Genomic DNA, 20,481 nt, shown 5'->3' with positions numbered 1-20,481 from the left:
ACTTCCAGTGAAAACAGTTGTGATAGCCTTAAAAAAAAAAAAAATAAAAAAAAATAAAAAGAGTCTACTGATGCAAATTCATAAAGTGCCAGGGTGAACCTGGCATCACAGAAGACAACTTTCTGAAACAGGAGATGATACAGTTAGGATGCTGGACAAAGACAGGCTAAGAGCAAATCACATACAGGATGAGACTGATTTAGACTAAGACTTATGACTTTTCCATCCTTCCTTAACCGTGAACCTTCTGAAAAATTTCAACTTCTAGGTAGGAAATTATTAATGACAGCATGGCAGTTGAGGTTATTAGGGACAGAGGTAAAGTTAAGGAAAAAAAAATCCAGTAGGCAGCAGGAAGTGAGCATTGTGCTAAGGCTGAATAAATGGCGAAATGCAAAGGACAAAAAGCAAATGTAAAAAAGGTAACATCCAAGATAAAGACTAGATTGGAATTTCGTGTTATTTTTGATAGCACGTAAAAGCAACTGAACCCTGATACAAGGAGGAGGAAAGGGAAGAAGGGAGAAGAGAGGGAAGATCCCTCTATCCAGACATAGCTACACTTACAAACAAATGGTCATATATACTTAACAGCCTGGCCTGAATTTTACAAAGACTACCCTGGCTCCCTGTGCAAACTTGGAGCATGGAGAATCTACTTAAAAGATAACGTGAGCAGTAGAACTTCAGGCAGCACCACTTCACTTTTGCTTGATAAGTGCCATGTGCCATATCCCACAAGAAAAAGCCAGTATATACATATATTGTAAAACTACAGCAAACCCGCTCTTACTGCAGCTTACAGCCACACGGTGCACCTAATAAACGTGCATTGTCTACCACCTGCATGCAGGTACCAACACATACATATGTTTTGCAACTACCACTGTGGTAGTATCAACAACTCAGTCTCTCCCCCAGAGGAAGGGATTCCATTCTCACTTTAAGAAGCGTGAAGTTACGTATTTTGCTTTTTCCTGCCAGTGTTTCACTTCTGACTGTAGCTGAGACACTGTTTCAGTAAGATACCCCCTTTACTCTAAGTCAGTAGAGCTTGTCATCCTTGAGAATGCATCTAAAAACAAAACAAAAGAAAAAAAAAACCAAACATTCTCACACACACTGTTAAAAATAGTTTATCACTTAGTAGGTATAAGAAAGCTATGTTTAAATGAGACAACTGAGAATGCTCTTAAAATTTGATAATGCCCAAAAAACAAACAGGGGAACTGGGGGAGGAAAGAAGGCTTTAAAATATTATAGCTCATCTTATGCAGCTGATGAAACACAGGACCTCTCAAAACATGCCATACAATACAATCTACATGTGGGGTAAAAATGGAAGAAAAAAAAAGAGCAAATAAACCCAAACGGCATACATCCTGTACGCTCACACACACAGACACATAAGAGACTCCTAACCCTCCTCCCACCTCTGCTTTTAAGATAAAAGTGTGTAAGCTCCCTCACAAATACACTGTCACTTGCCTTTCTAACTTGACATTATTGGTTGGCTGAACTTTTTTGGAGTATCACAGAAGAGAGGATTTCACAGAAGAATAAAACGGCCTAAATGGATTTAGGCACATACTGAACTATATTTCATACGCACAGAGTCCTTTAAATTTTCTGTTCATTAGTGGTTTTGGTTTAAGCTAGCAAATGAAGAGTACAAATATAACATTTAAGAACATATTTTGGATTCTGCTAGGACAGTATACGTGCTGAAGAAAAATTAACTACTCCAATAGGAAAGCTGACCAACAGCTTTGGGCACTTATCCTATCAAGACACTTCTCTCACTCTGGCAAAAGATATAAGGCAAAAGATATAAGCCCTGCAAAGAAGAATGTCTGAACTTCAAACAGAGTAACTGACCAGTCATTTCAGCATTTGACTAAGTCCTCATTTCCAAAGAGGAACGCTAAAAGCTGCTGCGTTGCTTATCGTGACAAGGACAGCCTGTGTATCTCCTCACAAGACCCACAACATTAGACTATTTTGGGTCTATTTCTCAGAGATACTGAGCCCTCACAACTGAAGTTACCTCCAAAAGACATACTACAAGTGGACTTAAGGGTATATGGTCTTTACGTAACCAAGGATCTCGGGCCTTAAACTTTTACAGTATAAATAGACTAGAAAGGCCAGTAGAACTGCATAGAAAGAATAATATTAATTTGATCGTTAACTCCACAGCACATGGAATATATACGTGACATTTGAAAGGGCAAACAGTTATGCTTTCCTAACTTTTTTAAAAGTTTCCAGAAAAGGGGGGGGGGGGGGGGAAAGGAGGGGAGAAAAATTCAAACATGTAAAAAGGCTAACTGTACTACTGGAACTTACAAAAAGGAAAACAATAATTAATGGTAATTTAGTTTGCATTCTGACTTTCAGCTGAAAGTGACAGTCAGAAGATCCCTCCCACCTCAGATTTCTTTCTCCCCTTAAGAAAGGGGCATGATGATAGCACCAAGAGTACTACTAGATGCTACCACAAATGACCTTTAAAGTCAGCAGGAGTTGCACAGTTTCCTAGAGACACATGATCAGTCCTCCAGGAAAAAATAAAAATTAATAGCTCAAAATTAACTTATTTATTCAATAAGTCTGCCAGCAGCTAAGAACCACTGATGATATTTTTGCTTGCATCATATTTTCCAGAGCATTAACTTCAATAACCCTTAAAAATTTCACACTTAACATTGAAGGTTATTCTTATTAGCGTATGGATTGGCATGCAATTATGCTAATCTGTAAATCAGAAAAGGTCTTACATCCCTACTTGATTTAGGACTTGTTGTATTAGAGATGGAAACGTTTTTCAGATTTCAAAGTTCTCTGTGTATGGCTATCTGCCTCACAAAGCAGCCACAGAAAAGATTTCTTCATCTGACTTAATTTACACTACCAGTGCCCACCTTAATACAGAACTGAACTAAGAAACTTCACAGTGTGACTCCTCATTCATCGCTATAACGAACAACAGCAAGAAACGTAAGATTCAACAGATGAAGAACCTGCTCTGCGTGAGCCTACAAGTTTAGGTTTTTGAGAGATGGCAATAATAAGCTAAATAGAAAGTATTACCAGTATTGAAAAGAAGGCTTTAGATTTGCAGTGAGATACAAATAAAAAATGCAGCGCAGGTCTTTTGGGCATAAGCACACAGCCAGCCTGCCATACTCCCTCTCATCCCAATAACTTTGCTTGCTTCCATGATTAGAGGATTTTTTGAACAAGATCATGAATGGTCATCATCACCTCTTCCTCTTTCTTTGTATTCCAGTCTTTAATTATTTTTACCTGTTTTCAAACCACCAGAGCGCTTCTAATTTTCACTACATTCTCACCTAAGTCTTCTAAGGAACATCGTACAGGAATATACACCCAAGTATTTTTCCTTTGGACAGAACAGGAAAGTACAGACTCATGATTCAATCAGGCACTCGATTCAAGAGTTTCTTTCTTTCCTAAGTGCCTGGCAGTACGAAGGATAAGGGTCTTCAGGCAGAAAAGGTGGCACTGACAATAGTATTACACATAAATGAAAGGAAAAGAAAGGAGAAATCTTGCAGCTGCTGAATCTTCCATGGACAGTGCCAGCACACAGCTCTCATCAATGTTGTCTTATTCTTTCAGAAGAGCACATGACTAAAGAAACTATGACCACCGGGTTAGTGGACAATATATGGGATTTCTCCATGGTCACATGCTTCTAAGCAATTAGGTCAAACCACGCTGTTTAAAATTAGTTTAACACAGCTCAAGGTCAAAGAATGAAAGATGCGGGAGAAGAGATGAGGTAGAAAAGGAGTAGAAAGATTTATTTTAACTCTCAAGCACTTACAAAAACATTGCCAGAAAGGGGAATTGCTCTGTTGCTAGAACTTCACAGTGTAAAACAGGAACATCCTTGGCACAGGAAAACTGGCATCTGTGTACAAACAGCATAAAGTGTTTTCCAAGTTCCAAGCGATACACAGAAATGAAAAAACTCAGTGTATGAAAAAAATCAGTGGAAAAACATCAGCGTATTCACCAGTCCTGTCTTCTTCACTCTACATCATACTCTTGTCAATGAAATTATGTGCCTTAGTAGTCAGGTAAATCAGTACTTTTTTTTTTTGTTGTTAACTAGAACAACAACATACTACATGTTGCTGCAGAGCTTTGCGATTCTGTTTCTTAAACCAGATCCCCCTGCATGAGCAGGAACTATGATGTGAGATTTTTTTTTCTATTCCCATTCGGGTTTTGGAATGCAAATTTGAATGAGTAAACTACTCTAGGTCAGCTTTGGTAGCAGATGTTATTGAGTGAAGGTACACTGAAAAAGCAAAAGGCAAACTGAAGGTTTGACAAATTCCTTCCCCCTATACGCCCATACATTTTTGCAGATACAAAAAGTACTAATTGCTTTCCTGATTGCTATAAGAAGTTCATTGAACTATTTAAGTCTTAAGATACCCAATTATAGACTAAACTGTTTTTTACACTGCTTTTTGTGGTTGGAATAGGTAGGTGAGAGGCACACACCAGACAGACACAGACAAAGCCATCCTGCCTTCTTGTGTCTATGTAAACAATTCAGCTCTGTCTTTAGTTTCATATTATGTATCTAGCACTCCCTTGTACAGGCTGTACAACACCAGACACACATGCCTGTCGCTATGCCAACAGACAAGACAAGAAACGCAAGTCGTTATCAGCACCATTGAAACTTTATACAAAGGGTTGACAAATGTCCAGACCCTATTTTTTCCTGCTAATTACGGTCTAGCTTTACTTGCAGTAATAGCAATTTCAACAATACCAGGAAAAAGCAAATTTCTTACTCTTACTCTTTCTTACTCTTTATAAGCACAAGCACAGTATCTAAATGGCGTCACTTCTCTCTCTTTCAGAAGTGCAGGACATACAACTGCTCAACAGCTAACCAAATGTTTATGGAGACTTTATTTTACCACACAATTATTTTTTTAACTTCCATCTGATATAGTGAACTTAGGGCATCTCAAATTAACAAGTACTACATACATAGCTTGAGAACTTTAGAATCAGTGTGCACGTGTACGTGCACAACTACTGCCATATAACCTGGTCAGCAGGCCCTCCGAGACAAAAGGCATGCTTAGGTACATTACTTACAACATAACAAAACCATGACTTAAATATCAACCTAATATCCCACCTCTGAAACAGTATTTCAAGTGTGACACTTCTCTCCTTATCTTATTTAAGAAAGGAGGATTTAAAACAGCTGTTTTTCAACTTACTAACAAAACAGAGAATATTTAGAAACATGCCATCATGCAACTCCAGTAGAAACCTTTGTCTTTGTATTAGCAGCAGCGACACCGCTTGCCAGAACCAGGTCGTGTCTTAGTAGCATCCAGGCTGCCGTTCCTCAAGCTCAGATATTAAGGTCTCAGAGATCACTATAGCCATGCCCAGGTGACTTTGGAGAGCAGGCTGACCGACTCTCGGGGAAACAGCAGCTGAACCGTTCTGTTCTAGGCTATCATCAAAAACATTGCGGGCTTCCCCGCCTTATCTAGCCTTAAACTGAACACGACTGGTTGCTATAGAGGCATTGTTCTAACAAATAATTACACGTTATGTTCTTCTCCAAACAATCTGTGTCTTTAGAGAAGCCTGGCACATGAAAAACGTGCACAAAGTAGTGATTCAGAAAAAGGCACTTTCAAGCCTGAAGTTTCTGCCTTTCCAGCGCCACCCCTTTTTCCTCCGTTAATCTCGTCCTACTACAAGCAACATATATATTCTGAAGATTTACCTTCTATTAAAAAAATAAAAAAAAGAGGTCTGTACTAAAAAGCAGTTTCAGACTGAGACACAAAGTGGAAGTTAGAATGCACTGATGAGCTCTGCTCATGAGCACACTTGTTATCACAAAGCCTAAATACGCAATCATGTATTGTAAGTAACGGTAAGTTATTTCCCTGAAGAGTCAGGGACATGCAGCTAATTATTGTACACTAGTATTAGAAAGTGACTCAAAAAAGTACCACACAGTAGAAGCTCTAGACAGAAGACAGAAGGCTACCGCTTTACAGAATACAGATTTCCAAGACAACCTAAGATACAAAAATGCTACACATGCTCCTTTGGAAAAGTATAATCAAGAGTCTGGCATGCTTCCGATGAACACCAGCCACATAGTGAATGAAGATACTAGAAGATTTCAGGTACAGTATTAAAGGTACACCGTTTCAGAAAATGGACACTTTCAATAATTTACACACATTACACCTGCACCGATTTCCTTTACATGTTACAATAAAGTTATTCCAATGGCTTTTTTCCCTTACATGTTACAATAAAGTTATTCCAATGGCTTTTTTCCCTTACATGTTACAATAAAGTTATTCCAATGGCTTTTCACAATGATCTGCTATAATACTAGTTTCTTCCGTATGATGAAGTGAAAGAAAACAACTTTAGACTTCTGAATATTTTAAACTTCATAATATAAATGAAGATATCTAAGAATCCATTATAAACCACAGCTGAATTTTACAGTTTAGAAATAAGTAACGAAATTGAGTTTACGAAAGACAAGCGTAAAATATTAGCTTCCCTAAATCTCAATATTCTATGGTTCTCTCTCAGTGAGGACTCCCAAGTCACTGAGCTACCATCTTTTGGTGTATGCGTTAACATGCTGCAACAAAAGAGAAAACATGCTGATCTGTTCTAAAGGACTTTGGAGCTAGTCTCTGGTGAATATCCACCGGAAAAAAAATTTCACTAAATGTGGTGTTGGTTATCTTATATGCCAAACCAGACATCTGAAGAACTAGACAACCAATACGAAAATGAATTCAGTGAAAACATACATTTATCATTCTCATAAAGCTTGAAGATGGTAAAAGAAAAAAACCCAAGCAGTGTGAAAAGGTCTCATGCCTGAAATCACATGCACTTTACTTTGTGATTCTCTAATCTAACTCTAGATTGGGAATTATCGCATGTACTCAATAAGGACTCAAAAAATTGCTTCAGATGGAAGTCTAATCATAGATGCAGTGCTTTTAAATACACAAGTATAGTCTACACCTCGATGTACTGGTACCTAACGTATAAGTTGGGGGAATACGTATGACTGTGCAAGTTCCAAGACAGCTGGATGCCAGCCACTTCTTACTAACGATGCTTGGACTGGAGCTTTCTGTAATCCAGTTGGTATGAAGGTACGTTCATCTGTAGAAGGCTTTTTAAGACACCATCTTATCAGGCAGTAAAACATATTACTTGATCCATTTACAAGCGTTAGTACTAGCTACCCTCATGAGGGAAAGGCAAAAAAGCCAGAAGGGGGAGAGGGGGAACAGAGAGTTTTTCAGGTAAATTGCTTCCCTCACTGCCACTTACAGTAATAAGAAGAAGCTTGCACGTGCACGTACTTATAGGATCAATGGCTAAGTAAATATTCACGTAAATAAAGAAAATAACGCATTGTGCCAGTACTTACTGCCATAGTTTGAGTTTTAATACTTCTACTGCTCTCCAGTACTTCACCTTCCTCTTTAGACTTTCTATGACATTTGTGAACTAGCTCAGAGATCAACATTAACTCATAAATTATCAAGTTTATGAGAAAAAGAGTCTCTCTAAGCATGAAAGCATGTACACGAAGTACATCTGACTCAGAAGAGAACACAAGGGCTCAGTCATAAGTTGTTTCAGAGTTCTTAAATCAGGAACCTGTGGTGAACACTAAAACGCAAGAGCAGAACAAACAAGACTGTTGTTGCTGCTATTTCATAAATAAAAATGCTGAAGGTTCCTGCTAAGCTTCCCTTTTATAGCACTAGACATGCTTCAGAACCCGTTGCATTTGTCCTACAGCCTGGAGATGAAGAGTCTGATGGTTAACACCAGTTCTCAGTTACCTCACCCACTCTTTCACAGCAATCAGCAGCTTCCCTTTATTTCACCTCCTCAAAACCTCCCTGTTTTATAGCATAGGACCAATGGCTTTAATGAAAGAGAATAATGTACCTTTAGGCAGAATTTTTACGCAAATTTTGACTTTAGAAGGCCTCTACGTTGAATGGGCACAAACACAAGAACACAACTCCATGGCATTTGTAGCATGATAGTGCCTGTTACATACATTAAAAGATGCTTGTCTAAGAAAATCCTTTTTTTTTTTTCCTGCATCTCTGAAAGAAATGAATTAATAGAGTAGTAGGTTTGAATTGTTCAGCAAACACCTGCTAGTAAACAGGTAAAACCTAGCCACTAGAAGCAGAGGCAGAGATGAGACTGCAAAGCCCAAAACTGCTTATGACTCAGTTTTCCCAAATAACGATAGAATTAGAAGTATGGAATAGATTTATCCAAGTTTCATTACCTCTTATTGGCTGCAAAGAGCCACTGCAAAATCCAGAGGTCTCACTAACCTTTCAGTACCAGAGCAACAACAGGCACATACACCTAGGAGCTTACATTCCACAGAACATGGCACAGTCATTTCTTGCTTGTAAAAATTTCTATTTTTTTCCTCTCTGGTTATTGATTTGATGACAACAGACTCTATAAACACATTGCTTATGTTGAGAAAATTTCCAATTATAAATATACTCCTCCTTTGCTGAAGTGAGATTTTTAACAAGGCACCAAAATAGGGTATTACAAAACCCCTGAATAAAGTATTATTTGTACCACATTCACAAATCTCACAGCAAGTGCCTTAGCAATTGTCCTTACGCGTTACAGTTTTATGAGCTGCTACTTACAGCCAAGCAATTGTCTGCTTCCCCGACTCTAAGTCCTCTCTTACATCTGCTCACTGATAGATGAGCTGGACCAGTTAGGAATTTAGAGCTTTTTAAAAAAATATTCCAAATTGTCCTTGCTGTCCTCCATGTAAAGGAAGATTTGTCTGGCTACCCTAGAGCTGTTGTGGCTGGAAAACATACTCAGACTGTGCAGTCATGGATCTTGTTATCCAAGGTTAATCAATAGTCAAGTTTTGCTTCTCAGTTCTGACCAATTCTTTCATTTGGTTTTAGAGGGCCACAACTGCAAGGCACGTACACAGTACACTCAGGGTGCAGGTTCTGTGGTGCAGGTTAATTGATTCAGCTGCCTTGTGTCACAGCAGATGATGTCCTGATCTCTCTGGCTGTGCATTCCCAAGACCTTCTTCATGCCCATGGCTGGCACCGATATTTGTCTGACGTGCCCATGGTGATCCAGTTCAGAGAGCTGAATCACTTAATCCCTCTTGCCTCCAGACTGAGTCCAGGAGGGCACTAACACCTGCACAAGAGAAGCAGCAGGAGACTGTAGCTCAGGCAGTGAGGAACAGGACTATCCCACTGAGTGGCCTTCCCATTAGATTTAGCTATACTGTAAAAACATCTGGGCAGGCCAATGGGTAGATATGGCAGCACTCAGAGACCAATGTCAATTTATTCACCATTAGCAGAGACAGTAGTGTCAAGGCTTCTTTCTAAAGGAACAAAAGGGACAGAAGAAATGTACCGGTTTTATAAGATATAATTTGGAATGTTTCATTCTCCGGTTAATAACTGGCATCAAAAATAGAAAAAGGGATCCTTCTTTTAGGTAGAAAGGGGGACTAAACAATATCCTACAGCCCTTTCAAATAAAAAGCAATGAGAAAAGACCAGACAAAGAACTAAGCTGTGGTTCCCTCATGTGCTTTCTTTCCCCAGGGAGTCAGCAGCAATTCCACACAGATGGCCTAGCTCACAGAGATAAGGAAATACTGCCAGGAAGATAATACACCAAAAAGAAGTCCTAACTCCCACACCAAAATGTTTAAAATCTATGTTTGTAGAATAGAAGAGACTGCAAGTAGACAGGAGACAAGGTACAGATGTGGTCTGCAAGATCCATATTCCATAGTCTTCATTAAAGGAAACAGAAATCAAGTGTCCCAATAAAGAAAGAACTGGAGGCAGCATGAAGAAAGAAAAGTGTCAGAAAAACCTTAACATTTATTACCATCCAAGAGTCCCATGTACTTCCCCCCCTCCCCACCCCCCCCCTTAGGGAGTAATAAGCTGCTGGCTTTGTTGATGAAGCTTTTGAAAGCGCTCGAGTTCTTGGCCAAGAACTTGTTAAACACAGGTGACATTATTTCACCTAAAATTATCTGCCTAAATCATCATTAAACTTGGCAAAATAATTTAGCTACAAGGAATGTCAAAAGAGAATCCAATATTATCAAGTGATGTAAAAATTAGGTATAGCTAGGCATAGGTAAAGCTATATACCTAAGCAAAGTAAGTGCAAACAGTGTAGACCCGATAGAACACAGAATCGTTATGACTAAGTTTTAAGCACTGACTTTCTTCTTCTCATTTAGGAACATAGTACTACAAGGGGCCATCTCAACAATGAAGTCCAATCTTCTTAAGCCACAGGCCGCTCTGCAACAAGGGTCAACAAGACTAGAAATCTCAGAAAATCTAGAAAGATTAGGAGACACAAAAGGCACCATCCCTCTTCTCCATAATCATAAATCAGTTAAGAGCCCCTAAAGACTCCAGAAACTGAACGCTAAGTTCCTCTCCCCGTTAAGAGTAACAAATTTCAAACCACCACAACTTCAACAGATAATGTTCTAAGCTTCCTAACAAACAAACAGACTTGCATTGCAAGGAGATAATAGTGGCTTTCGCAAAAATGGAAAGCTTGCCCTCTTAAAGAGGGCAGTACACCATTGCCCTGCAAGGTGCCTGCTGCTGGCGCTGAATGCGTGCACGTGCTCTGGGTAGCAGCATAGTGGTGCTTCCTCCTCCAGCAGTGTTGTCTCTTTAAGCAGAACTTGTCTATTTGTCATATTAACCTAAGCAATGAGGAGGGAACATGGGGAAGGGAATAAAATACACTGAGACAAGAGCAGACGGCTGTAGACTGTCCTGTGGATTACTCAATTTTAGTGTTTCAAAGCAGTCCTAAACTGTGTGAACCATGCTTGATTTCACTGAAGGGCATCTGTTACAAGACAGTCTCCTCAACATCACTGTATGCTACCAAAAAAAAAAAAAAAAACCAAAAAACTCAAAATACAGTAACTTTTGTACAAAAGATCAACAATCTCTAGGATTATAACGTGCCACAGAAAACTGGCACTGGAAACTTTGAAAGAGAAGAGTTAAAAAAGTGATCTAACAGGTCTACAACAGCCAAATCCTTATCACCTTCATCCTTACTCAAAGTTAATTTCTAAATTGCAGAAGTGTCATGCAAGCCTTCCCAGTAATCTGGCAAACTCAATCTTGAAATAATTTAGGTTTCCTGCTCACATTACCTTTGTTTCAAAGACAGTTTCCAAACTTCACATCCCTGAAGACTAGCAGCCTTTCAGTTTCCAGCATGTACGTTTATCTGAATATTTTAAATGTACACCTACTATGTATCTTTTAAATACAACATTTTCTTCCTTTCCTGAAGTATTTGCTTTCTTCCAGTGTATTTAAAAATCATACCGCTCCAAGCTTCATGTTGCAAGGCTAAACAAACCAACATCTTTAAGTTTCCTCTCATAAAAAGCTTCTCTTCACAGCCTGACCATCTTAGTTCTTTGCCTTAAAGTAGAAAAGAGGCAATTTCTTCGCAATATAGCAATCAGAACTGCAGAATACTCTGTAAAGCAGGCCTGACCGACATACTGCACAACAATATGGGTAGACATCTGTCCCTGTAATTCATCTCTGTTATTTGCCTTTTTCCATAACTGTACCAAAAATGACAGGAATGTCACCCAACACCAGACTGAAACATGCAGGCTCCACTCTTGCTGTATCACCTCCAAGAAATGAAATTTTAAAGTATAAAAAAAAATCACCTATACCAATCCCTTGGCTCAGTCCCTAATACTCTGTTATACTATTTTTTTTCCATCATTTACTCCAAAATTTATTGTAAAACAAAGACACACAAGAAAGTAATTTTGGCTTCAGGATCTTTAGAGGTAAGCTTTTTTTGTTCACATTTCTTTGTTTCTTCCTAGCTCAGCCATAAAGTAGTTGGTTTATGTTTACTTCACCCTGTTGGTAAAGTAAAACCTACTATAGTGCATTACAAGCTAATGAATGCTTTTCAGGACTGTTGGAAAAATCCTTCCCTGGCTCACCTATCTTCCTGTAAGGGGGTCACAATCTAGTTTGAGAAACAGCCACCTAATCTGAGATAGAAGTGCTTCTCAAGCCAGTATCACATAGGAAACAGAAACTACAAAATCACTGCTTTAACTGACAGCTCTCCTTCGTGATGTACATTGTGCGGCAAGTTGTGTTGTTTTGCTGGAGGCCTAACCAAGAGAGTTAAAAATAGGACACCTGGCCATTACGTATTTCCAATGAGAACTACAGCTGGGCTTAATTTCCGCCAAAAAAAGATAAAAGCCTTTGAATAAACGTTACCCGTTTTAGCAACTATTCTGCAAGGTTACTCTAGAACCTCAGTACTCTGGCATTCTCCTGATTTCCAGCTTAATTTCCTTGTTGACAGTTTATATTCTTCTGCCCTTGTACCAATGTTATTTGTTATCTCTGTCCCTCCCATGTACTCAATTTGAAGTAGATTTATAGCAGCAATCACATCTCTACCCAGGCTGAGATTTTACCAGTGCTTTCAGCTGATCTAAATGGGGACTGTTGCCACAAATTAGACAGAAGGTGTTTTCTTCTTTGACAAAACCACTGCGTGTATGCAAGTGACGGCACGAAAGAGGGAAGAGAAACACAGCAGAGGAAAGTGATAACTGCACTTTTAAGTCACTGTCAGCATGGACTTTGCTTGGCATGCAGTTATCATGAAAACGTAGCCTCACCCTCCCTTTTCCTAACCCAAACAGTCAAATTCTGTTCCGTACACACAGTTCTAGTAGAGGAAATGGCATATTTGAACATCTGTAAGAGAAGGTAATAAATTAAGAAAAGGAGGGGGGACAAAAAAGCAAAACACCAGAAGAGCTAATGAAAGTTAAAGCACACCCTTAACACGCCAGTTCCAGTACTGACTGTACCTTGCAGAGCCTAACTAGGAAAGAAAAAAATCAAAGACAAATATTTTTATCTACTTCCTAATGAATTTAAATTTGCAAAGTCTTCTACAATTAAAGTGAAGATACGGAACAAGCAGCAAGCTATAGTTTCAATTATACTTTAAAAGACCTATTAAACAGACATTTTTTTCTCCAGAGAGAGAAATAAACTAAGCAGAATAAAGCAATTATTGTCAAAAAAAATCCCCTGCACCTCTTGTGCTTTTCATGTAGCAACACCACTTAAAGCATTCTATAAGGCAATAACTGTCACCAGTAGTATTGAATGGTGACATTCTAACAGTCTGCATAATCAATAGCTCATCGTTTATTGTGCATTTATGAAAAAGAGGCATTTTGAGGCACAGTTTGGAGATAAAGTGAAACGAGACCTAGGTGAATAACTGTTCCCACCCTGCTTTTCAGAGAAATAATTTTCTAGTCCTCATGCAACTACCATGGCCAGGACTTGCTCCACTCCGCGTCACAACAGTTACAACACGCAATAACCAAGCTTTTCTTCGGAGAGCTGACAAGCTGACTTAAGTCATTCACACGCAGCACTGAAAGGTGTAATCTGAAATTAGCAATTTTTGGATTATCCAAAGAAAAAAACACCCACAAACACAGCAACCACTCAACCAACCATTTTTCTTGCTTGAACAGTGACTTTGCTGCCAGCATTTTTAGAGTTATGTCCCAGGTCCCTGTCCCTGAAAAACTCCTACAGTCCACTCAATTTCCTGTAATTCATTATCACTTATTATCAGAATTTGTACACATATAGTTATGAAACTAGAAAATTACACATTTGCTCTGTTTATTGGTCTGTCTATACAAGTCTTACAGGAAAAACAGTAGAGTTTCTTATATTCTGCATCTTCAGTATTTAACCATTTCAATTCTGTAGAGAAACAAAGGTTAACATATGCCTGTTAACGGAGCAACCTGAGATGAGGCTACAGTAAAATTATACAACCAAATAAAAGTTGGAAATTTCAATTTAGCATTGTTAAAGTTTTGGCCTTCACATGTAATGCTATCTTTTAGCCTTACTAGACCCTCATTCACATTGCTCTGCTTTCTTTCTATATGAACTTCTAATCTGGTAATTAAAAGGAAAATATTTTACATTATAATATTATTCAAAAGACAGCTGGCATGGGTTTTAAGCTAATGCAATCAAGATAAACTTGACAGTTGTGAAAGAGGACATATCATCACAATGGACTTTAACATGCTATACATCTCATAATGCAACTTGACAATTACTCTCACGATTTCAGCACATCAGCTTGTTAGTAATACTAGTTAAGGTTTTCAGGTCTGAAAAGCACCATGAAGGTCAAATTCTAGTTGTTATCCAAGCATTTTTTTTTCAGTTTTTTTTTTTTTTTTTTTTTTTACTTTCCTTCCAATACAAGGCTGCAATACGGCTACTGTTAGAGTATATGGAAAGACAAAGGGACAGCCTTTGTAGCTCTAAGAAGCAGCATTTCTGAAGACTGATATGTGCATAATCACATACACACACACAGAGTCTTCTGCCTGCATACCTGCTACTTACCAAAGAAATCAGTTTTCTCTAACTGAACACTCGAAGGTAAGAGTGTTTTTCAGATTGTAAATACACATCCTCATGTTTGCATAACTGCCTGTTCTCTGTTATCAGCACCTTCAGCACGTTATCCCATGTATTTTTCGCTCACAACTGATAAAGTGATTAGATACTTCAGACAACAGTGAAAAGCAGTAAGCTCACCCTGCTAACTTCTCTGCTTCGTGAGCTATCAAGCAAATATAGGCTGATGTCCAAAACTGCTGAGATCCATCACCATTTTGGATGTTGAACAAGTTCCAAGCGGTACTCTAGCGAGACCCCACAGGTCCAAATGAGCTTGATGTTTAAAAATTGTTAGGTACCTTTTTCTATTTTTTGCACCAACAGCAACCTACCATTAATAACAGTGATTTTTATATACAGTATTGCTCTAGCCCTCCATTCATTCTCCACATTATACTTCCCACTATACTTAAAAAAGGCGTTTATGATGCCTTTCAAGATGATTTTACCAGCTGTTCTATTTCCTGATAGATACTTTCTGGGTATCTGCCACTTTTACTTTTATTCCTGTCACCTTTCAGAAACATTTGATCTGATGACCAAATTCTATGCACATGCGGATGTCTCTTCTCATTCAGAAGCTCAAAACTAACATTTTAATGTTTAAGTTCTCTACTTGGAATTTTTAAAAAAACTGCGTGTAAATACATATATATCTCACAGCGCAATGCGAATACCATTCTTCAACTTATTTGAAAACATTATTTTAACAACCTGTAGTTCTTTTAGGAAGTAGTTGAAAGAGAAGTTATTTAAAAAAAAAGTCAAGAAGCACAGAGGTGTTATAGGACAACGAACTAAATCACATAATCATATTAATTCATATGAATATACACACGGTGCATTTATACCGCAGCTTTGTTTCAGTGACATTCTCTGTAATTAAGCAAGCAAAGGAATATTTGCTACAGTGCTCTAACTCCTAGAGAAGGCCAATCTCAGGAAAAAACAACCCTCCTCCCCTGCACAACCCACCAATCCCCACACACAACAGCAACAAGAGAAGAAAAACCATAAACACTTTGATTAGTTAGATCTGGTTTCATGGTCTTTACTTGTGCGCTCACCATGGTGAGGCTTTGAATACCAATTAATTTGAATTCCTGTCTTTTGGGCGAACCGAAGTAAAGGCACTGCAATAGGGTATTTGAAATGCACGGTCACAGCCTGCAACTGCAGACAGAATTAAAATGAATAAGATAGCTTTAGTAAATTTGTTGCATGATAATCTCTACTCTAGCAGGAACTGAACTTCTATCAGCCTTTGAAATTTCATGGTTAGGCGATTACTTACCACATCTGCAGCAGATCTGAACAATGCAGTAATACGCATCACTTCAGATTTTAAGATGGAAAAAAACTGTATGCGATCCAGCATACACAATGATTAAAAGCACAATCTCCATCTATGTTCTTTACTAAACCCACCTTTCCATCCACAAGTCTCACAAGACTGTTTTGGTACACAAGCTTAAGACAACCAAAAACGTAAATCAACTTGAACAGACACAAACGTGTCAGAACAAATCAGGTATAGACAAGATAATTAAGGGTGACCCTGTAAGTATTCACGATTCCAAGTTCCTTTATTCTTATTTTTCCTAGGGATAAACCAAAATAAAGCAAAGAACAGAATAAAATTCAAATACATTGGTAAAAGAATGAGGAATACTCTTCTGTAAAGGTTCTGTGAACTGCTATAAAACTAGGAAGTGTATTTCTTTAGCCTGGCTATATTAGTGTCCCTCTACCTGTTTCAAACAGCTCTGGATTTCACGTAAGCTCTATTTAAACCTCTTATATTAGCTTCAATATAAAATTTAATTTACACAATCCATTTGATCTTCTTTGAATGACCTTTGCAAGAACAGCAAAGCTACTTTTTATTCTAGTTACTGTCAGAAGCGTTATAAGATAATAAAGATATCTAAATATTTTATAAGGGAATATAATAAAGAAGGTTAAAATTTCAAAGTATTTGCACCTTTACTGAACTGCTCAAAAGGCAAGTAGTCGTAGAAACTTTAGGATCCATCTACACAAACACCCCTCAGCCAGTGTAAACTTATCTGTTCATTTATTCACCTTAAGTGCTACACGACTGCTGTTAAATTAGAAGAAAAGGAATTTTTCCCTAATAAGGGGGAAAAAAAAATCAGTTGACTTTGCAAAATTAAACCTTTCATCATTGCTTAGCTCAAGGATTAAATCATGATTCAGGTCCTAAAGAATCACGAGACATTTTAAAATCAAAAGCATTTTTAATATTCATTTGCTTCCTGAGTTTTGAGCCTCAGGGTTGACATTCGCAACTACATTTATATGCAAACATACAGGTGAGAAATCTAAGGGGGCAGGGAGAGGAGAAGAAAGAATGGAAAGAGGTGAGATTTACAAAAGAGTATTGCAAGCAACTCCAGAAATTTATGTTTAAAAAGAAGATGAAAACACTACTAAACCAAATCACACAAAAACCATCCTGAGATTTACCTGCCCTTATGATTTTTATGGCAACAGTTAGCATTGGGAGTAATATGGGCTTCTCAAAGTCAGGCTGAAATGAAAGTTTTGGCTCTTTTAAATAAGCATATTTTATTTTTAAAACAAAAGCCCTGTCAAACATTTGACTTTAAACACAAAAGTAGATCAAATTGATGATGTTCTTAGTTTTGTTTATTTTTTTAAGGAAAAAAAATGAATTGAGTTTAACTAATTCTTGTAAATTCTTAAAATATCAGGGGTTCAGACAGAACGCCAAGCATATATAGCATCGTCATGAATAAAAACAACTTCAGTACTGTAGTTCTTTGTTTGTAGTTGACCATATTAACACACCAAATTTTCATCAAGTTCCATTACTTATTATTGAGTCAATTTGAAAAACTCCATTTGCTTTTTTACTGTATAATATTATCGAGTTTGTGTACCTCTCTACACTTTAAAAATAGAACTCTTGGTCATCATTGTTACATTCTGGAGCTAGCATGCAATTTCCAAATCCTCTTTGTTTGGAAAAATCCCCACATTTTTAAATATTTCCTGTGTAATTAGTCTTAGGACAATTGTTCTATACAATACATACATATGGGGGAGCAAACATTGTGTTGAAAATTTTTCTTTTAAATAAAAAGAAGAGTATCTGCATAAACCTTAACACTTTCTTAACAAGCAGACAGACATTATATTCTCCTTAAAAAACCTTAAGAAACCAAAGAAGTCAGAAGAAAATAAAGGCACAGATCCAAAAACAATCTATAAATTAAATCAAGTATCAGCTTCTGTTATGCAAAAGTAGATTCATCTTTATTAGTCCAGAAATCTAAAGCTGAATTCTAAAACACTCTCCATGCTCTTATCAAGAAGTATAGGAACCAAACCAATTTCATGTGTCCAACAAAGTATTTAGACCACGCAACCTTAACTTATAGGTCAGCATGACAACATATCTTTCTAACAAGATATCTGAGAAGTTAATATGAATAAGCTGTCCAATATAGCCCGTTATTCTATGTGTATGAAGAAACCTACCTAGAGCACTTCATTAACAAATGAAACTACACATCCATCACATACCTGTACAGGTTAAGGCAACAAGCTTTTAAGCTATATAAATGTGATGAAATTTATTTTAAAGCTAGTCCAATGAGCTTTCTGACAAAGCGTTGGATTTTTTTTTTAATCAGACTTTTTCTGAGTCTATCTACTAGCATTGGATCATTCACTGGAAAGGTATGCACAAGTAAACTTGGGATCATCTGCTCCATGTACCTTGCTCTAGCAATTAAACACTGACTCTAAGCTTGGAAGTCACTGACATGAACATTAAAAAAGTTTCTACTATACTGATGTACTAAAATGCCACTGCACTTAAAAAAAAGGGGGGGGGGAATGCTAAAGGGGATCCCTCACAAAACACACTTAATTCCGGGATAAACTAACAATCCTAAAATCCAGAAACACTGGAAAAAAACATGAGCTTTCTTCCACAAACGCTGTGGCAGAAGGAGATGATTACAGTGTTCAATAAACAAGGTTCAAGCTGATGGCGCTTCGTCTGCAGCACTCTGCTGTAAGTCTCCTGAACCGACTTTCAGTTTGAACAGCCATGCCTAGAAGTGATCTTCATTACACTGGCATCAATAAAAAACAATTATACAGTTTCTCTCACTTCTTTCATTATGTTATTGAAAGAAAAGTGACATGGAACACACAGAGAGTCCTTCGTTGCTACAGCCTAAAAACAGAAGGAGAATTTCCTCCACATACATTGACTACCTTTTAAGTTACTCACTCCACTCGCAACAGGAAGCACTGGAGTCTGCAGGCACTGTATATGCGCGCACAGGCTGTATTATAGCTACGTGCGCATCAAGTTAAAAGGTGCTAATTACGAACGGCCAAACTCCAGTTCAGCTCGATCCTATTAGCTTGATCTTAGGAAGCAACATGCACTAGCTTAAAACCCAAGTCCTTTCTCCATCTTCTGGCACACAGTATTATCTTGAAACGCAAAGGCACAACAACGCGAGGGTTTACAGCAAACGGGAAGCCAGGCTGTTTTCGGTGTGTAACCCCCGGCCACTCGGTCTCGCTTCATGCGACAGCCGCCACTCCCAAGGCGCAGGGTGCTGGGGTACCAGCCGGGCCCCGACGCCTCGCTCCCCGCGCGCGCGCCGCCACCTACCTGCCGAGCTCGTCCCCGGTCTCGTAGTGGTCCTCCACGTTCTCCTGCCTGAACACCGTCATGGTCGTCGCCGCCGCCTCTCCTCCGCCGCCGGCTTCAGCCCCTGCTCGGCGCCCTCATCACCGCCTCGCCGGGGCCGCCTCGCGAGCCCTGCCGAGACCGCCGGGGTGAACTCCCGCCCGCCCGCCCGCCACCGTCAACGGCCAACGGCCGCGCGGCGCCCCCCCCCCCCCGCGCGGCGGAGGGCGCCTCCCAGACCGCCGGCGGCAGAAGAAAGAGGCTCCCGCCGCGTCCCGCCCGGCCTCCTCCGCCCCGCCACCTTCCTGCCCGGCAGCGGGACCCCGCTCCCGGCCCGCCCCGATTCTCCGTGGCTCCGCTGTCCGGTCAAGCGGGACGTGCCGCCAGGGCCACGGCGTACAATGCGCACGGGCGGCGGTGGCGCCGGCCCAGCCCAGCCGGCGCCGGCATCGCCGCACCTGATCCGCGGGCGAGGCCAGGGGCGGGAAGACCGGAGCGGAGGGAAGGGAGGAGACCGGGACCGGGACCGGGACGGAGACCCCCTCCCCGCCGCCGGGCAGGGCTCGCCGCGGCCTTTCCCGCTGCCCCTCGGCAGCCCAGCCCAGCCCAGCCCGGCTCGGCTTGGCTCGGCCCGGCCCGGCGGGGCAGGGCAGCAGGGGAAGCGGGGGGCCGCCGCGGCCCCTCCCCGCAGCGCCACTCACCCGCTCGCTCGGTGCCCGGCCGCACCGGGACCTGGAAAGCGGCAAGAGCGACGCGGCCGCTCCCCAGCCAGCGCGCAGGCTGCCGACAGCGGCTCCGCGGCGCGGCCAATGGGAGGCCGCCGCCGGCCGCCCCTGCCCCGCCCCGCCCCGCCCCGCCGCCGCCGCCGCCGCCGCCGCCGCCGCCGCCGGCCGCCGGCCGCCTGCGGGAGCGGCCGCCGTTGCCAGGGGCAGCGCCGCGGCCCGGCGCGGAGGCGGGGGCGGGGGCGGGGGCGGAGGCGCACCTGCCCGCTGCCCCGGCCGCAGCCGTGTGCCGGCGTCGCCCGTGCTCGGGGCCTGCCCGCGGCTCCGCAGCTCCCCTGCGGCGCTCCCCCGCCGGCCCCGGCCCCGCGGGCGCCGT

The 20,481-nt window shown here is 40.5% G+C and overlaps 1 protein-coding gene across 1 annotated transcript in view; it reads right to left on the bottom strand.

The window, feature by feature from the left end:
- LOC104143020 (death-associated protein kinase 1) overlaps positions 1-20,184 on the bottom strand; it is a 95,061-nt gene extending 74,877 nt beyond the window's left edge. Inside the window, exons 1-2 of the mRNA XM_068927255.1 lie at positions 20,085-20,184; positions 19,366-19,515 (exon numbers count right to left, since the gene is read on the bottom strand). Of these exons, the coding sequence (XP_068783356.1) occupies positions 19,366-19,427 (62 nt within the window). The 5' untranslated portion in view covers positions 19,428-19,515; positions 20,085-20,184. The remainder of the gene's footprint in view (positions 1-19,365; positions 19,516-20,084) is intronic.
- Between the last annotated feature and the right edge of the window lie 297 nt (positions 20,185-20,481).

Source organism: Struthio camelus, chromosome Z, assembly GCF_040807025.1.
Source record: "Struthio camelus isolate bStrCam1 chromosome Z, bStrCam1.hap1, whole genome shotgun sequence".
Taxonomy (NCBI): domain Eukaryota; kingdom Metazoa; phylum Chordata; class Aves; order Struthioniformes; family Struthionidae; genus Struthio; species Struthio camelus.
This window is presented reverse-complemented; position numbering and strand designations above follow the sequence as displayed.